At 43.3% G+C, this 17,500-nt stretch overlaps 1 protein-coding gene and 1 long non-coding RNA gene across 2 annotated transcripts in view; both read left to right on the top strand.

Annotated features, from left to right (window-relative positions):
* The window catches only part of LOC149972428 (uncharacterized), a 503,925-nt gene that overhangs the window by 113,529 nt on the left and 372,896 nt on the right, over positions 1-17,500 (top strand). The gene's annotated exons all lie outside the window — the stretch shown is intronic.
* The window catches only part of zbbx (zinc finger, B-box domain containing), a 121,259-nt gene that overhangs the window by 18,461 nt on the left and 85,298 nt on the right, over positions 1-17,500 (top strand). The window contains exons 8-10 of the mRNA XM_036961521.2: positions 11,900-12,079; positions 12,177-12,396; positions 16,740-16,869. Coding sequence (XP_036817416.2) covers positions 11,900-12,079; positions 12,177-12,396; positions 16,740-16,869 — 530 coding nt within the window. The remainder of the gene's footprint in view (positions 1-11,899; positions 12,080-12,176; positions 12,397-16,739; positions 16,870-17,500) is intronic.

Below are 17,500 nucleotides of genomic sequence, written 5' to 3'. Positions count from 1 at the left end.
CGCTCTGTCTCTATTTCTATCTCTGTCTCTGTAGTGTCTCTGTCTCAATCTCTGTGTCTATTTCTGTCTCTGTGTCTATCTCCATCTCTGTCTCTCTCTGTCTCTATCTCTGTGTCTATCTCCATCTCTTTCTCTACCTCTGTCTCTGTGTCTTTCTCCATCTCTATCTCTGTCTCTGTGTCTTTTTCTATCTCTGTCTCTATCTCTGTCTCCGTGTCTATATCCATCTCTGTCTCTATCTCTATCTCTGTGTCTTTCTCTATCTCTGTCTCTATCTCTGTGTCTATCTCTATCTCTGTCTCTTTCTCTACCTCTGTCTCTGTGTCTATCTCCATCTCTATCTATGTCGTTGTGTCTATCTCTGTTTCTATCTCTGTTTCTATCTCTGTTTCTATCTCTGTCTCTATCTCTGTGTCTTTCTCTATCTCTCTCTCTATCTCTGTCTCTATCTCTGTGTCTATCAATTCAATTCAATTCAATTCAAGGGCTTTATTGGCATGGGAAACATGTGTTAACATTGCCAAAGCAAGTGAGGTAGATAATATACAAAAGTGAATATATAAAGTGAAAAACAATAAAAATTAACAGTAAACATTACACATACAGAAGTTTCAAAACAGTAAAGACATCACAAATGTCATATATATATATATATATATATATATATATATATATATATATATATATATATATATATATACAGTGTTTTAACAATGTACAAATGGTTAAGGACACAATATAAAATAATAAGCATAAATATGGGTTGTATTTATAATGGTGTTTGTTCTTCACTGGTTGCCCTTTTCTCGTGGCAACAGGTCACAAATCTTGCTGCTGCGATGGCACACTGTGGAATTTCACCCAGTAGATATGGGAGTTTTTCAAATTTGGATTTGTTTTCGAATTCTTTGTGGATCTGTGTAATCTGAGGGAAATATGTCTCTCTAATATGGTCATACATTGGGCAGGAGGTTAGGAAGTGCAGCTCAGTTTCCACCTCATTTTGTGGGCAGTGAGCACATAGCCTGTCTTCTCTTGAGAGCCATGTCTGCCTACGGCGGCCTTTCTCAATAGCAAGGCTATGCTCACTGAGTCTGTACATAGTCAAAGCTTTCCTTAATTTTGGGTCAGTCACAGTCGTCAGGTATTCTGCCGCTGTGTACTCTCTGTGTAGGGCCAAATAGCATTCTAGTTTGCTCTGTTTTTTTGTAAATTCTTTCCAATGTGTCAAGTAATTATCTTTTTGTTTTCTCATGATTTGGTTGGGTCTAACTGTGCTGCTGTCCTGGGGCTCTGTAGGGTGTGTTTGTGTTTGTGCACAGAGCCCCAGGACCAGCTTGCTTAGGGGACTCTTCTCCAGGTTCATCTCTCTGTAGGTGATGGCTTTGTTATGGAAGGTTTGGGAATCGCTTCCTTTTAGGGGGTTGTAGAATTTAACGGATCTTTTCTGGATTTTGATAATTAGTGGGTATCGGCCTAATTCTGCTCTGCATGTATTATTTGGTGTTCTACGTTGTATACGGAGGATATTTTTGCAGAATTCTGCGTGCAGAGTCTCAATTTGGTGTTTGTCCCATTTTGTGAAGTCTTGGTTGGTGAGCGGACCCCAGACCTCACAACCATAAAGGGCAATGGGCTCTATGACTGATTCAAGTATTTTTAGCCAGATCCTAATTGGTTTGTTGAAATTTATGTTCCTTTTGATGGCATAGAATGCCCTTCTTGCCTTGTCTCTCAGATCGTTCACAGCTTTGTGGAAGTTACCTGTGGCGCTGATGTTTAGGCCGAGGTATGTATAGTTTTTTTGTGTGTTCAAGGGCAACAGTGTCTAGAAGGAATTTGTATTTGTGGTCCTGGCGACTGGACCTTTTTTGGAACACCATTATTTTGGTCTTACTGAGATTTACTGTTAGGGCCCAGGTTTGACAGAATCTGTGCAGAAGATCTAGGTACTGCTGTAGGCCCTCCTTGGTTGGTGACAGAAGCACCAGATCATCAGCAAACAGTAGACATTTGACTTCAGATTCTAGTAGGGTAAGGCCGGGTGCTGCAGACTTTTCTAGTGCCCGCGCCAATTCGTTGATATATATATGTTGAAGAAGGTGGGGCTTAAGCTGCATCCCTGTCTCACCCCACGACCCTGTGTGAATAAATGTCTCTCTCTCATTCTGTGTCTATCTCTGTCTCTATCTCTGTCTCTGTCTCTGTTTCTATCGCTATCTCTATCTCTGTCTCTGTGTATTTCTCTATCTTTGTCTCTGTGTCTATCTCTATCTCCGTCTGTATCTCTGTCTCTGTGTCTATCTCTGTCTCTGCCTCTATCTCTGTCTCTGCCTCTATCTCTGTCTCTGCCTCTATCTCTGTCTCTGCCTATATCTCTGTCTCTGTCTCTATCTCTATCTCTATCTCTGTCTCTGTCTCTGTCTATATCTCTGTCTCTGTGTCTATCTTTGTCTCTGTCTATATCTCTATCTCTGTCTATATCTCTGTATCTGTCTATATCTCTATCTCTGTCTATATCTCTATCTCTGTCTATATCTCTGTCTCTGTCTATATCTCTATCTCTGTCTCTGTGTCTATCTCTGTCTCTGTGTCTATCTTTGATCTCCTGGGCTGTTTTTCTGTCTGTGTGGGTTGTTTCCCTTTGTACATATGTTTTTCTCTGTGGTGTCTCTGTCTGTCTGTTTTAAGCTGTGTTTGAATACTCATACCGGGGGGGCATGGTAGCCTAGTCGCTAGAGCGTTGGACTAGTAACCGAAAGGTTGCAAGTTCATATCCCCGAGCTGACAAAGTACAAATCTGTTGTTCTGCCCCTGAGCAGGCAGTTAACCCACTGTTCCTAGGATGTCATTGAAAAAAAATAAAAATACTAACCGTACTATTTGTGACATAAATTGAGTATGTAGTATGGGTATAGTTAGTATGCCAAAAGTTCCAAAATACGAAGTATACAAGCAGTGGACTCTATTTCCGGGTCCATAATGCTATTCCTCAGAAAATGGGCGAGGTTCACAACGGTTTCAGATTTCATGAAAATGGGCGAGGATCACAACGGTTTCAGATTTCATGAAAATGGGCGAGGATCACAACGGTTTCAGATTTCATGAAAATGGGCGAGGATCACAACGGTTTCAGATTTCAAGAAAATGGGCGAGGTTCACAACGGTTTCAGATTTCATGAAAATGGGCGAGGATCACAACAGTTTCAGATTTCATGAAAATGGCAGAAAATATGCAGCTGAAGTCCGAAGAAATTCAAATTCATTCCTTTAACTAATTGTGACAAATGTTAATAAAATGTTGAGCAAATGTAATAAAGTAATGACTTTTCAAATAAGTTAGGTTATGTTGGCTGACAGTTTGTCAGCTGCGCTATCCTCACAAACCGCATAGCATATAATTACAGCAGTATGTACTGGTATGTTAGCTAGCTACCTAACGTTAGTTGGCTACTAAGGGTGTGTTCGTAAATTCAATCTGGACGCTCAGAGAGCGCTCTGGGCTTTCGTAAATTCAAAGCGTTCTCAGATTGTCCGTTCTAAATTCGGAGAGTCAGAGCACATACATCGAGTAGGGTTGATTTGAGAGTTCTGACCACAGTCAAGCACCCAAGCTAACTGGCTAACGTTGACTAGCTTTGCTAGCTACTACCAGATACAAATGAGAGAACACCTCACTCTGACCATTTTACTCTCCCTAGCAGAGCTGGTTAGGCTCTATTCATGTTATCCAGAGCGTTGGTGACTGCGACTGCATTCTGGAAACAATTTAATTACACTTTTTTTTGGCGACGTTTAGTGACACAGGCCATATTCAACGGGTGTTGAGCGTTCGTAATTTCAAAAATGAGTTATTCTGCACTCTGGCACACTCAGATGAGAGTGCTCTGATATCGGAGTAGATAGCCAGAGTGAATTTACGAACGCACCCTATTGACTTGGTTTATTCCGGTCATTCTTAGCTGAGTGGTACAGTCGTTATGCGTTCTTAATGGACGTTGTTAACGAAGTCGTAAGAGGTCTAGCTAGTCGTTTGTTATGCTAACCAAGCTTGCAAGAAGTTGCATAGCAACAGCATCAACATCCAGTAGACAGTCAAAGGGCTACAAGTATGATCTACTGAAAGGATACCGTTTGTTTACGGTATACTAAAATCAACTAATAGTATATAGTATATACTCATTAAGTATGTCGTATACAGTATGTTAGTATGGGTATTCGAACACAGTTCTAGAGTACTCCTGCTGTGCTTTATTCGTGTGTGCGTGTGTGTGTGCGTGTGTGCGTGTGTGTGTGTGTGTGTGCGAATGCGTGTGCGTGTGCGTGTGTGTGTGTGTGTGTGTGTGTGTGTGTGTGTGTGTGTGTGTGTGTGTGTGCCTTTTACCAGCCATCGTACAATGCAGATCTTTTTTCATCCATTCGTTGTGTTGTAGCGCTGACCAACAATTAACTCACTGTTTGTCTTTGATATCTCTGTCACACACTACTAAAGAGTCAGAATAACTAACACACTACTAAAGAGTCAGAATAACACACTACTAAAGAGTCAGAATAACACACTACTAAAGAGTCAGAATAACACACTACTAAAGAGTCAGAATAACTAACACACTACTAAAGAGTCAGAATAACACACTACTAAAGAGTCAGAATAACACACTACTAAAGAGTCAGAATAACTAACACACTACTAAAGAGTCAGAATAACACACTACTAAAGAGTCAGAATAACTAACACACTACTAAAGAGTCAGAATAACTAACACACTACTAAAGAGTCAGAATAACACACTACTAAAGAGTCAGAATAACTAACACACTACTAAAGAGTCAGAATAACACACTTCTAAAGAGTCAGAATAACACACTACTAAAGAGTCAGAATAACTAACACACTTCTAAAGAGTCAGAATAACTAACACACTACTAAAGAGTCAGAATAACACACTACTAAAGAGTCAGAATAACTAACACACTACTAAAGAGTCAGAATAACACACTACTAAAGAGTCAGAATAACACACTACTAAAGAGTCAGAATAACACACTACTAAAGAGTCAGAATAACTAACACACTACTAAAGAGTCAGAATAACTAACACACTACTAAAGAGTCAGAATAACACACTTCTAAAGAGTCAGAATAACTAACACACTACTAAAGAGTCAGAATAACACACTACTAAAGAGTCAGAATAACACACTACTAAAGAGTCAGAATAACACACTACTAAAGAGTCAGAATAACTAACACACTACTAAAGAGTCAGAATAACACACTACTAAAGAGTCAGAATAACACACTACTAAAGAGTCAGAATAACACACTACTAAAGAGTCAGAATAACTAACACGCTACTAAAGAGTCAGAATAACACACTACTAAAGAGTCAGAATAACTAACACACTACTAAAGAGTCAGAATAACACACTACTAAAGAGTCAGAATAACACACTACTAAAGAGTCAGAATAACACACTACTAAAGAGTCAGAATAACTAACACGCTACTAAAGAGTCAGAATAACACACTACTAAAGAGTCAGAATAACTAACACACTACTAAAGAGTCAGAATAACTAACACACTACTAAAGAGTCAGAATAACTAACACACTACTAAAGAGTCAGAATAACACACTACTAAAGAGTCAGAATAACACACTACTAAAGAGTCAGAATAACTAACACACTACTAAAGAGTCAGAATAACACACTACTAAAGAGTCAGAATAACGAACACACAAATGAGAACCATGTTAGAACCTGGCTATACCCAGAAGCCATTGTGTTTAGCACACACACACATATACACACACACACACACACACACACAGTATTGTACAGCCAACCTTTTGGGGACACACAATTCAGTGTCATTAAAAATCCTATTTTCCCTAAACCTAACCCTAACCCTAACCCTAACCTGTACTCTTACCCTAACCTTAACCCTAAGCCTAACCCAAGCTCCTAACCCTAACCCTAACCCTAAACCTAACCCAAGCTCCTAACCCTAACCTTAACCCTAAACCTAACCCAAGCTCCTAACCCTAACCCTAACCATAACCTGTACTCTTACCCTAACCTTAACCCTAAACCTAACCCAAGCTCCTAACCCTAAACCTAACCCTAGCTCCTAACCCTAACCCTAACCCTAACCCTAACCATAACCTGTACTCTTACCCTAACCTTAACCCTAAACCTAACCCAAGCTCCTAACCCTAAACCTAACCCTAGCTCCTAACCCTAAACCTAACCAGAAACCTAACCCTAAACCTAACCCTAGCTCCTAACCCTAAACCTAAACCTAGCTCCTAACCCAAACTAAATTCTGACCCTAACACTAATTCTAACCTTAACCCTAAACCCCCCTAGAAATAGCATTTGACCTTGTGGGGACCCACAAAATGTCCCCAGTTGGTCGGATGTTTGTTTGTTTACTATTCTTGTGGACAGACACACACACACACACACACACACACACACACACACACACACAGTCAAAGGGAGGCTCTGTGTTTGGCAGGACACAGAGATCCAGGATTATACACATGGCCATTGACACAGACGCCTCCACACTCATAATCCTGTTTGATTTGCCTTCAATAAAGAGAGAGAGAGAGAGAGAGAGGCAGGCGGGCGGGCGGGCGGGCGGGCGGGCGGGCGGGCAGGCAGGCAGGCAGGCAGGCAGACAGACAGACAGACAGACAGACAGACAGAGACAGAGTTCCTTCTCTTTTTTCACTCAGTCCACCTGTCTGTGTGTGCGTGTGTGTGTGTGTTGTTCGCAGTGATGTGTCAGGTCAAGCCTGTCCGTCTCTCACCCTGGTTGTTTTGGGGTCAGTCCAGTTCCATTACCCTCCACTCTGGAACAGGGTCACTCGTCATATTCAAACGGTCTCCAGCCATCCACACAAACAAACACTATGTGTATAGAAAATACAGCTTTTAAACTAGATCAACTCTGCAGTACGTCTAGACTGAAAGACAACGGGCAATTTAGCTAACTGGATCCAAACCTCACCATCTCGTATACCATCTCTATACCACCTTTAAGATGTGTTTTTAAGGGTGTTATTTTGACTAGGGATGTAAACTAACATACAAAAAAGGTATTGTTTAAACGATAAGAAATAAAAAATCTTAAAAAATGACATGAATTCACAATTCAGATACAATATGATTCTGCGTATGACCCAATGATTTATATAAACAATTGATTTGACCACTAGGGGGCAATGGAGTCCTGGTTAGCTAACATACGTCTCTCACCTTACTGATGTTCCCCATCCACTCAGCAGCCATGGTAGTCAATGCTGTTTTTGGTTCTCTGCTGTGTCCCGCTCTTCCATGTTCTCAGTTGTCAGTGTGTGAGAGATCTCATCCATGTGATGGCTCGTTGCAGTGATGTATGATGGCATGGTCATAGACGTCCCCGTCCGGTGTTTGAGAGCTCACGCTTTGTACTTGCAGAGCGACCGTTGTGCAATTTCTCCATCCAGGCCGTCATGGTTTTTCGACATGGCATGTTGTAGTCTGGTTCTAGATATGCCATCAGGGCATTGAAGTTGACATCCTCTACCGTTGACAATGGCTGCATATTAACTGCAATCATTTCTGTAGTCAGCGCTGTGAGTTTCTCACTCCCTTATCGCACTGCTGCCAACAACGGGTTGGCTCGTATGGTGACTCCCTTTCAGATGGTTAAGTATTACACCACAGGAGGTTGGTGACGTCTTAATTGGGGAGGATGGGCTCTTGGTAATGACTGGGGTGGAATCTGTGGAATGGTGTCAAAATACATCAGACACGTGGTTTCCGTGGTTTCCATGTGTTTGATTCCACTCCATTTACTCCGTTTCCGTGGTTTCCATGTGTTTGATTACATTCCATTTACTCCGTTTCCGTGGTTTCCATGTGTTTGATTCCATTCCATTTACTCCGTTTCTGTGGTTTCCATGTGTTTGATTCCATTCCATTTACTCCGTTTCCGTGGTTTCCATGTGTTTGATTCCACTCCATTTACTCCGTTTCCGTGGTTTCCATGTGTTTGATTCCATTCCATTTACTCCGTTTCTGTGGTTTCCATGTGTTTGATTCCATTCCATTTACTCCGTTTCCGTGGTTTCCATGTGTTTGATTCCATTCCATTTACTCCGTTTCCGTGGTTTCCATGTGTTTGATTCCATTCCATTTGCCCCGTTCCAGACATTATTAAGAGCCGTCCTCCTCTCAGCAGCCTCCACTGACTGCCACTGTAGCTCAATTCCACCTGGCAAAGTATTGAGTTCATTTAACCACCTTCTCATTTAACTTCTCACAGTATTGTGTTTATTTAACCACCTTCTCATTTAACTTCTCACAGTATTGAGTTCATTTAACCACCTTCTCATTTAACTTCTCACAGTATTGAGTTTATTTAACCACCTTCTCATTTAACTTCTCACAGTATTGTGTTTATTTAACCACCTTCTCATTTAACTTCTCACAGTATTGTGTTTATTTAACCACCTTCTCATTTAACTTCTCACAGTATTGTGTTTATTTAACCACCTTCTCATTTAACTTCTCACAGTATTGTGTTTATTTAACCACCTTCTCATTTAACTTCTCACAGTATTGTGTTTATTTAACCACCTTCTCATTTAACTTCTCAAAGTATTGAAGGACTTAGCTGCTGTCTCGTCCCTGTCTCTCTCTCTCTCTGCCATTTTTTTCCAACTGTTAAACGACGATGACGTGCGGATCGTTTTATCTCCAAGATGCATATCTCCTACTAAATCAAAATCAAATCAAAATCAAATCAAATTTTATTTGTCACATACACATGGTTAGCAGATGTTAATGCGAGTGTAGCGAAATGCTTGTGCTTCTAGTTCCGACAATGCAGTAATAACAAGTAATCTAACTAACAATTCCAAAACTACTGTCTTGTACACAGTGTAAGGGTATAAGGAATATGTACATAAGGATATATGAATGAGTGATGGTACAGAGCAGCATAGGCAAGATACAGTAGATGGTATCGAGTACAGTATGTACAAATGAGATGAGTATGTAAACAAAGTGGCATAGTTTAAAGTGGCTAGTGATACATGTATTACATAAGGATACAGTCGATGATATAGAGTACAGTATATACGTATGCATATGAGATGAATAATGTAGGGTAAGTAACATTATATAAGGTAGCATTGTTTAAAGTGGCTAGTGATATATTTACATCATTTCCCATCAATTCCCATTATTAAAGTGGCTGGAGTTGAGTCAGTGTCAGTGTGTTGGCAGCAGCCACTCAATGTTAGTGGTGGCTGTTAAACAGTCTGATGGCCTTGAGATAGAAGCTGTTTTTCAGTCTCTCGGTCCCAGCTTTGATGCACCTGTACTGACCTCGCCTTCTGGATGATAGCGGGGTGAACAGGCAGTGGCTCGGGTGGTTGATGTCCTTGATGATCTTTATGGCCTTCCTGTGACATCGGGTGGTGTAGGTGTCCTGGAGGGCAGGTAGTTTGCCCCCGGTGATGCGTTGTGCAGACCTCACTACCCTCTGGAGAGCCTTACGGTTGTGGGCGGAGCAGTTGCCATACTAACCATACTAATGTTAAAGCATTGTTACTTGAGTTATTTACATTTATATTTTTCACTTTATGATGATGATCGGGACTTGTTAGTGGTAGTTTTGTGAAAACTATACTTTAACTTACATTTTTTGTAATGGATTTTAGGGGATTTTTTCTAAACCTTAACGATCCCAATGTTGTTTAAACGTCCACACCTATACTTTTAACATTTGGAGGATAGTTGGATGAAATAAACTCAGCAAAAAAATAAACGTCCTCTCACTGTCAATTGCGTTTATCTTCAGCAAACTTAACATGTGTAAATATTTGTATGAACATAACAAGATTCAACAACTGAGACATAAACTGAACAAGTTCCACAGACATGTTACTAACAGAAATGGAATAATGTGTCCCTGAACAAAGGGGGGATCAAAATCAAAAGTAACAGTGGCCACCAGCTGCATTAAGTACTGCAGTGAATCTCCTCCTCATGGACTGCACCAGATTTGCCAGTTCTTGCTGTGAGATGTTACCTCACTCTTCCACCAAGGCACCTGCATGTTCCAAGAAATGTATAGGGGGAATGGCCCTAGCCCTCCTATACAACAGGTCCCAGATGTGCTCAATGGGATTGATATCCGGGCTCTTCGCTGGCCATGGCAGAACACTGACATTACTGTCTTGCAGGAAATCACACACAGAACGGGCAGTATGGCTGGTGGCACAGTCATGCTGGAGTGTCCATGACGGACCCTCCACCTCCAAATCGATCCCGCTCCAGAGTACAGGCCTCGGTGTAACGCTCATTCCTTTGACGATAAACGCGAATCCGACCCTCACCCCTGGTGAGACAAAGCCGTGACTCGTCAGTGAAGAGCACTTTTTGCCAGTCCTGTCTGGTCCAGCGACGGTGGGTTTGTGCCCATAGGCGACGTTGTTGCCGGTGATGTCTGGTGAGGACCTGCCTTACAACAGGCCTACAAGCCCTCAGTCCAACCTCTCTCAGCCTATTTCAGACAGTCTGAGCACTGATGGAGGGATTGTGCGTTCCTGGTGTAACTCGGGCAGTTGTTGTTGCCATCCTGTACCTGTCCCGCAGGTGTGATATTCAGATGTACCGATCCTGTGCAGGTGTTACACGTGGTGTGCCACTGTGAGGATGATCAGCTGTCCATCGTGTATCCCTGTAGCGCTGTCTTAGGCTTCTCACCGTACGGACATTGCAATTTATTGCTCTGGCCACGTCTGCAGTCCTCATGCCTCCTTGCAGCATGCCTAAGGCACGTTCACGCAGATGAGCAGGGACCCTGGGCATCTTTTTTTGGTGTTTTTCAGAGTCAGTAGAAAGGCCTCTTTAGTGTCCTTAAGTGGATCATAACTGTGACCTTAATTGCCTACCGTCTGTAAGCTGTTAGTGTTTTAACGACCGTTCCACAGGTGCATGTTCATTAATTATTTATGGGAAACAGTGTTTAAACCCTTTACAATGAAGATCTGTGAAGTTATTTGTATTTTTACGAATTATCTTTGAAAAACAGGGTCCTGAATAAGGGACGTTTCTTTTTTTGCTGAGTTTATATTCCTTATTCTCCTGTTTTCATTTCTATCTCCTATTATATTACTCTATCTCTATCTCTAGCTCTAGCTCTCCTCTCTCTATCTCCCTCCCTCCCTCCCTCCCTCCCTCCCTCCCTCCCTCCCTCCCTCCCTCCCTCCCTCCCTCCCTCCCTCCCTCCCTCCCTGCCTCCCTCCCTCCCTCCCTCCCTCCCTCCCTCCCTCTCTTCCCCCCTCCCTCCCTCCCTACCTCCCTCCCTCCCTCCCTCCCTCCCTCCCAGTGAGGCCGATGCCTCAAGGACACAACATCGTTGATAGAGATAGGTTAACCTGTGTGGTCACACTGGTGATTGATAGAAGGAATAATGGCCTTAGCCCCTGGCACAGAGAGAATCAATCAGACCCTGTTTTTAAGGCATATTCATAGAGGACGTTCATATTTGATCCATATTTGATGTGTGGATTTTAATTTAAATAATGTCATTTGATGGTGGAAGTGATTTCCTGTTTCAGGGGTCAGGAGGAGAATTTGTGAATGAGCCCATGTGCTTCATGGGTAATTATATACATGGTGAGTTGGGCAGCGTAGAATAGTGTGAATAGAACTGGTAGCCCTGAGCCATCTTCTCAGAGCCATGCTGTAGCAACAGGAGTAGTCGTAAAGATGTGTGTGTGTGTGTGTGTGTGTGTGTGTGTGTGTGTGTGTGTGTGTGTGTGTGTGTGTGTGTGTGTGTGTGTGTGTGTGTGTGTGTGTCACTCATCACTCCCCCTCTCTCCTCACAGACAGAGATCCAGACCTCGGTGAGCACGCTGGATGTTGTGAGTCACTTCCAGAGACAAGTTCAGCCCAACCCCAAGTCTGATTCCCAAATGGCTGGGAGAGGTGGAGGGGCGAGGGGGCCGGAGAGAAGGACCCAGGCCGCTCCCGCTGTTACACATACCCACAATGCACAGGGAAGCCAGGTGAGAGGTCATCAGGAGAAAATGTCCTTAGCCAGGTTATTAAAAAAGCTACCTTCCTCCTTTCTTAAAGTGATCATTGTGTTTCTCAATGTCACAGGTTTTAGTTGTGAATCCCTTGGGGGAGGAGGAAGAGGAGTTTGATGAACTGGAGGATGAAGAGGAGAAGGAGATGCTGACTACCTCACTGCTGGGAGGACAATATGATGAGGAGGAGTCAGCTCTCTCCTTTCAGGAGGCACTCAGGCAGTGGAGAGGAGAGAGAAGAGAGGGAGGAGAGAGAGGAGATGCAATCTGGAGACCCTTCCAAGCACGGACAGGTATAACACACACACACACACACACACACATACACACACACACACACACACACACACCATGCAATGACTAATGGTTTGGTTTACAGACAGGGGAACGTACTAGAACTACACATCCACTCAGACAGCGATGGATGATTGGTAATAGTAGAAACTATAAAGGCAGACATACAGGCAGAAGTGCTCAACATATACCTGGCATCCTTCACCTGCCCACTCCTTTCTTTCTCTGTCTCTCCCTCGTTCTCTCCCTCTTTCAGTGCTCGTATTGTGAAACGTTTGTTTGGTCCACTCATGTGACTAGTCTTCTCTGTCTCTTTCACTGCCCTGAAACGATAGAGCTATAGTACTGGGTCTCAGTCTGTGTCGATGTCCACCTCCTCTTCCTCCTCTTCTGTGTTGTGTTAAAAAGCAGTACAGTAGTGATGTTTGGGGTTGTTATGAGGACAGGACACACTGTAGAGGTACTGCTATATACAGTATGAATCCCTGTGGTGAAACACTGTAGAGGTACTGCTACATACAGTATGAATCCCTGTGGTGAAACACTGTAGAGGTACTGCTACATACAGTATGAATCCCTGTGGTGAAACACTGTAGAGGTACTGCTACATACAGTATGAATCCCTGTGGTGAAACACTGTAGAGGTACTGCTACATACAGTATGAATCCCTGTGGTGAAACACTGTAGAGGTACTGCTACATACAGTATGAATCCCTGTGGTGAAACACTGTAGAGGTACTGCTATATACAGTATGAATCCCTGTGGTGAAACACTGTAGAGGTACTGCTACATACAGTATGAATCCCTGTGGTGAAACACTGTAGAGGTACTGCTACATACAGTATGAATCCCTGTGGTGAAACACTGTAGAGGTACTGCTACATACAGTATGAATCCCTGTGGTGAAACACTGTAGAGGTACTGCTATATACAGTATGAATCCCTGTGGTGAAACACTGTAGAGGTACTGCTACATACAGTATGAATCCCTGTGGTGAAACACTGTAGAGGTACTGCTACATACAGTATGAATCCCTGTGGTGAAACACTGTAGAGGTACTGCTACATACAGTATGAATCCCTGTGGTGAAACACTGTAGAGGTACTGCTACATACAGTATGAATCCCTGTGGTGAAACACTGTAGAGGTACTGCTACATACAGTATGAATCCCTGTGGTGAAACACTGTAGAGGTACTGCTACATACAGTATGAATCCCTGTGGTGAAACACTGTAGAGGTACTGCTACATACAGTATGAATCCCTGTGGTGGGTGAGAAAGCACCGTACAGATGGAGGTTTGGGTTTGGGGGAGGCATCAGGGGTGAAGTTAAAGCTGGAATCTTTAAAGACAGTGACACTGTTTCAGTTACAACGATGTTGGGGCAGACAGTGAGACTGTTTCAGTTACAACGATGTTGGGGCTGACAGTGACACTGTTTCAGTTACAACGGTGTTGGGGCAGACAGTGACACTGTTTCAGTTACAACGGTGTTGGGGCAGACGATTCCATCTGTAAGGGATGGATAATGGTGATTAAAGACTAGGACTGGAGCTAATGTTCAGGACAGGAAGAGGATTAGAAGTGAAGGATGAAGACTAATGTCCATCTTGCGCTGGACTAAGTACCCCCCCCCCCCCCACACTCTGATCTCTTCAGGTCCTATAGAAAGGGCTTACCGCTGCAGAAAGGGCTAGAGTCATGGTTGCTGCATATTGAGATAATTAGAGCAGGAGATAATGATAGAAGTGATAGGAGAGGTTCCGCTATAGAGATAATGATAGCAGTGTTGGGAGGGGTTCCACTACAGAGATAATGATAGTAGTGATAGGATAGGTTCCACTATAGAAATAATGATAGCATTGATAGGAGAGGTTCCACTATAGAGATAATGATAGCATTGATAGGAGAGGTTCCACTATAGAGATAATGATAGCAGTGATAGGTGGGGTTCCACTATAGAAATAATGATAGCATTGATAGGAGAGGTTCCACTATAGAGATAATGATAGCAGTGATAGGTGGGGTTTCACTATAGAGATAATGATTGCAGTTTTGGGAGGGGTTCCACTATAGAGATAATGATAGCAGTGATAGGTGGGGTTTCACTATAGAGATAATGATTGCAGTGTTGGGAGGGGTTCCACTATAGAGATAATGATGGCAGTGATAGGAGGGGTTCCACTATAGAGATAATGATTGCAGTGATAGGAGGGGTTCCACTATATAGATAATGATTGCAGTGATAGGAGGGGTTCCACTATAGAGATAATGATAGCAGTGATAGGTGGGGTTCCACTATAGAGATAATGATAGCAGTGTTGGGAGGGGTTCCACTATCGAGATAATGATAGCAGTGATAGGAGGGGTTCCACTATAGAGATAATGATAGCAGTGATAGGTAGGGTTCCACTATAGAGATAATGATAGCAGTGATAGGTGGGGTTCCACTATCGAGATAATGATAGCAGTGATAGGAGGGGTTCCACTATAGAGATAATGATAGCAGTGATAGGTGGGGTTCCACTATAGAGATAATAATAGCAGTGATAGGTGGGGTTCCACTATAGAGATAATGATAGCAGTGTTGGGAGGGGTTCCACTATAGAGATAATGATAGCAGTGTTGGGAGGTGTTAGCTGGCTTCCAGGTTAATTTATTCATTTATTTCACCTTTATTTAACCAGGTAGGGAAGTTGAGAACAAGTTCTCATTTACATCTGCGACCTGGCCAAGATAAAGCAAAGCAGTTCGACACAAACAACGACACAGAGTTACACATGGAGTAAAACAAACATACAGTCAATAATGCAGTTGAAGAAAATCTATATACAGTGCAAATGAGGTGAGATTAGGCAGGTAAGGCAATAGATAGGCCATGGTGGCGAAGTAAATACAATATACCAATTAGACACTAGGGTGATTGATATGCAGAAGATGAATGTGCAGGTAGAGATACTTGGGTGCAAAGGATCAAGATAAATAAATAAATACAGTATGGGGATGAGGTAGTTGGATGGGCAATTTACAGATGAGCTACAGTATGTACAGGTGCAGCGATCTGTGAGCTGTTCTGACAGCTGGTGCTTAAAGCTAGTGAGGGAGATGTGAGTCTCCAGCTTCAGAGATTTTTGCAGTTCGTTCCAGTCATTGGCAGCAGAGAACTGGAAGGAAAGACGGCCAAAGGAGGAATTAGCTTTGGGGATGAGCAGTGAGATATACCTGCTGGAACACGTGCTACGGGTGGGTGTCGCTATGGTGACCAGTGAGCTGAGATAAGGCGGGGCTTTACCTAGCAGAAACTTGTAGATGACCTGGAGCCAGTGGGTTTGGCGACGAGTATGAAGTGAGGGCCAGCCAACGAGAGCGTACAGGTCGCAGTGGTGGGTAGTATATGGGGCTTTGGTGACAAAACGGATGGCACTGTGATAGACTACATCCAATTTGTTGAGTAGAGTGTTGGGAGGCTATCTTGTAAATGACATCGCCGAAGCCGAGGATCGGTAGGATGGTCAGTTTTACGAGGGTATGTTTGGCAGCACGAGTGAAGGAGGCTTTGTTGCGAAATAGTTCAGCCGATTCTAGATTCAATTTTGGATTGAAGATGTTTAATGTGAGTCTGGAAGGAGAGTTTACAGTCTAACCAGACACCTAGGTATTTGTAGTTGTCCACGTATTCTAAGTCAGAAGCGTCCATAGTAGTGATGCTGGACGGGCGGGCAGGTGTAGGCAGCGATCGGTTGAAGAGCAGAGCAGTTGGAGGAGGAACACTTGAGAAGGTGTTTGGCCGTTTTATTAGTTCTCTAATGCTTGGACAGACTTTGCTTCACTCCCTTTATTTCTGCATTTTGCCTAATTTCTTCTGTCAACCCATTGGCAGGGAAACCTAATGTAAAGCTGGCATTACACCAAATGTGTCCAGAGTAGTGCCATAACATGTCTGCCTCTCCTTCTCCCTCTGCCTCTCTTTCTCCCTCTGTCTCTCTTTCTCCCTCTGTCTCTCCTTCTCCCTCTGTCTCTCTTTCTCATTCTGTCTCCTTCTGCCTCTGTCCACTCCTTCTCCCTCTGTCTCTTCTTCTCTCTCTATCCACTCCTTCTCCTTCTGTCTCTCTTTCTCCCTCTGTCCACTCCTTCTCCTTCTGTCTCTCCTTCTCCCTCTGTCTCTCCTTCTCTCTCTGTCCACTCCTTCTCCCTCTGTCTCTCTTTCTCCCTCTGTCCACTCCTTCTCCCTCTGTCTCTCCTTCTCTCTCTATCCACTCCTTCTCCCTTCTCCACTCCTTCTCCCTCTGTCTCCAAATCTCCCTTCTCCCTTTTCTTTAACTCTCTCTCTTCGTGTAGTATCAGTGGAAGTGATGGGGACCCAGTCAGACCTGAGTAACAGTGGGGCTGAGAGAGGACCAGTGAAGGTGGAGTTCACCCAACACAGTCTCAGTTACATGGACAGACTTCTCATCAAGAGACACCGCAGGTGAGAGAGAGAGAGAGAGAGAGAGAGAGAGAGAGAGAGAGAGAGAGAGAGAGAGAGAGAGAGGAGAGAGAGAGAGAGAGAGAGAGAGAGAGAGAGAGAGAGAGGAGAGAGAGAGAGAGAGAGAGAGAGAGAGAGAGAGAGAGAGAGAGAGAGAGAGAGAGAGAGAGAGAGAGAGAGAGAGAGAGAGAGAGAGAGAGAGAGAGAGAGAGAGAGAGAGAGAGAGAGATGAATTCAGAGAGAGAAAGACAGAGAGAGTGAGAGTGAATTGAATTCAGAGAGAGAAAGACTGTAGAGACGAGAGAGAGGAGAGAGAGATAGAGAGAGAGCGGAGAGAGAGAGAGTGAATTGAATTCAGAGAGAGAGAGACTGTAGAGAGAGAGACGAGAGAGAGAGAGAGAGAGACTTGGGGAGAGGGAGACCAGGGGTGACAGTGAAGTGCGGCACTGTCCAAAGTGTTAATTTATCTCATTTCAACACAGTGGATCCACACAGTGGATCTCATTTCAACACAGTGGATCTCATTTCATCACAGTGGATCTCATTTCAACACAGTGGATCTCATTTCAACATAGTGGATCTCATTTCAGCACAGTGGATCTCAACACAGTGGATCTCATTTCAACACAGTGGA

This window comes from Oncorhynchus mykiss, chromosome 24 (assembly GCF_057628025.1).
Source record: "Oncorhynchus mykiss isolate SJ-2025 chromosome 24, ASM5762802v1, whole genome shotgun sequence".
In the NCBI taxonomy this organism is placed as follows: Eukaryota; Metazoa; Chordata; class Actinopteri; order Salmoniformes; family Salmonidae; genus Oncorhynchus; species Oncorhynchus mykiss.
The sequence above is the reverse complement of the archived record's forward strand: the minus strand, read 5'-3'. Positions and strand labels throughout refer to the sequence as shown.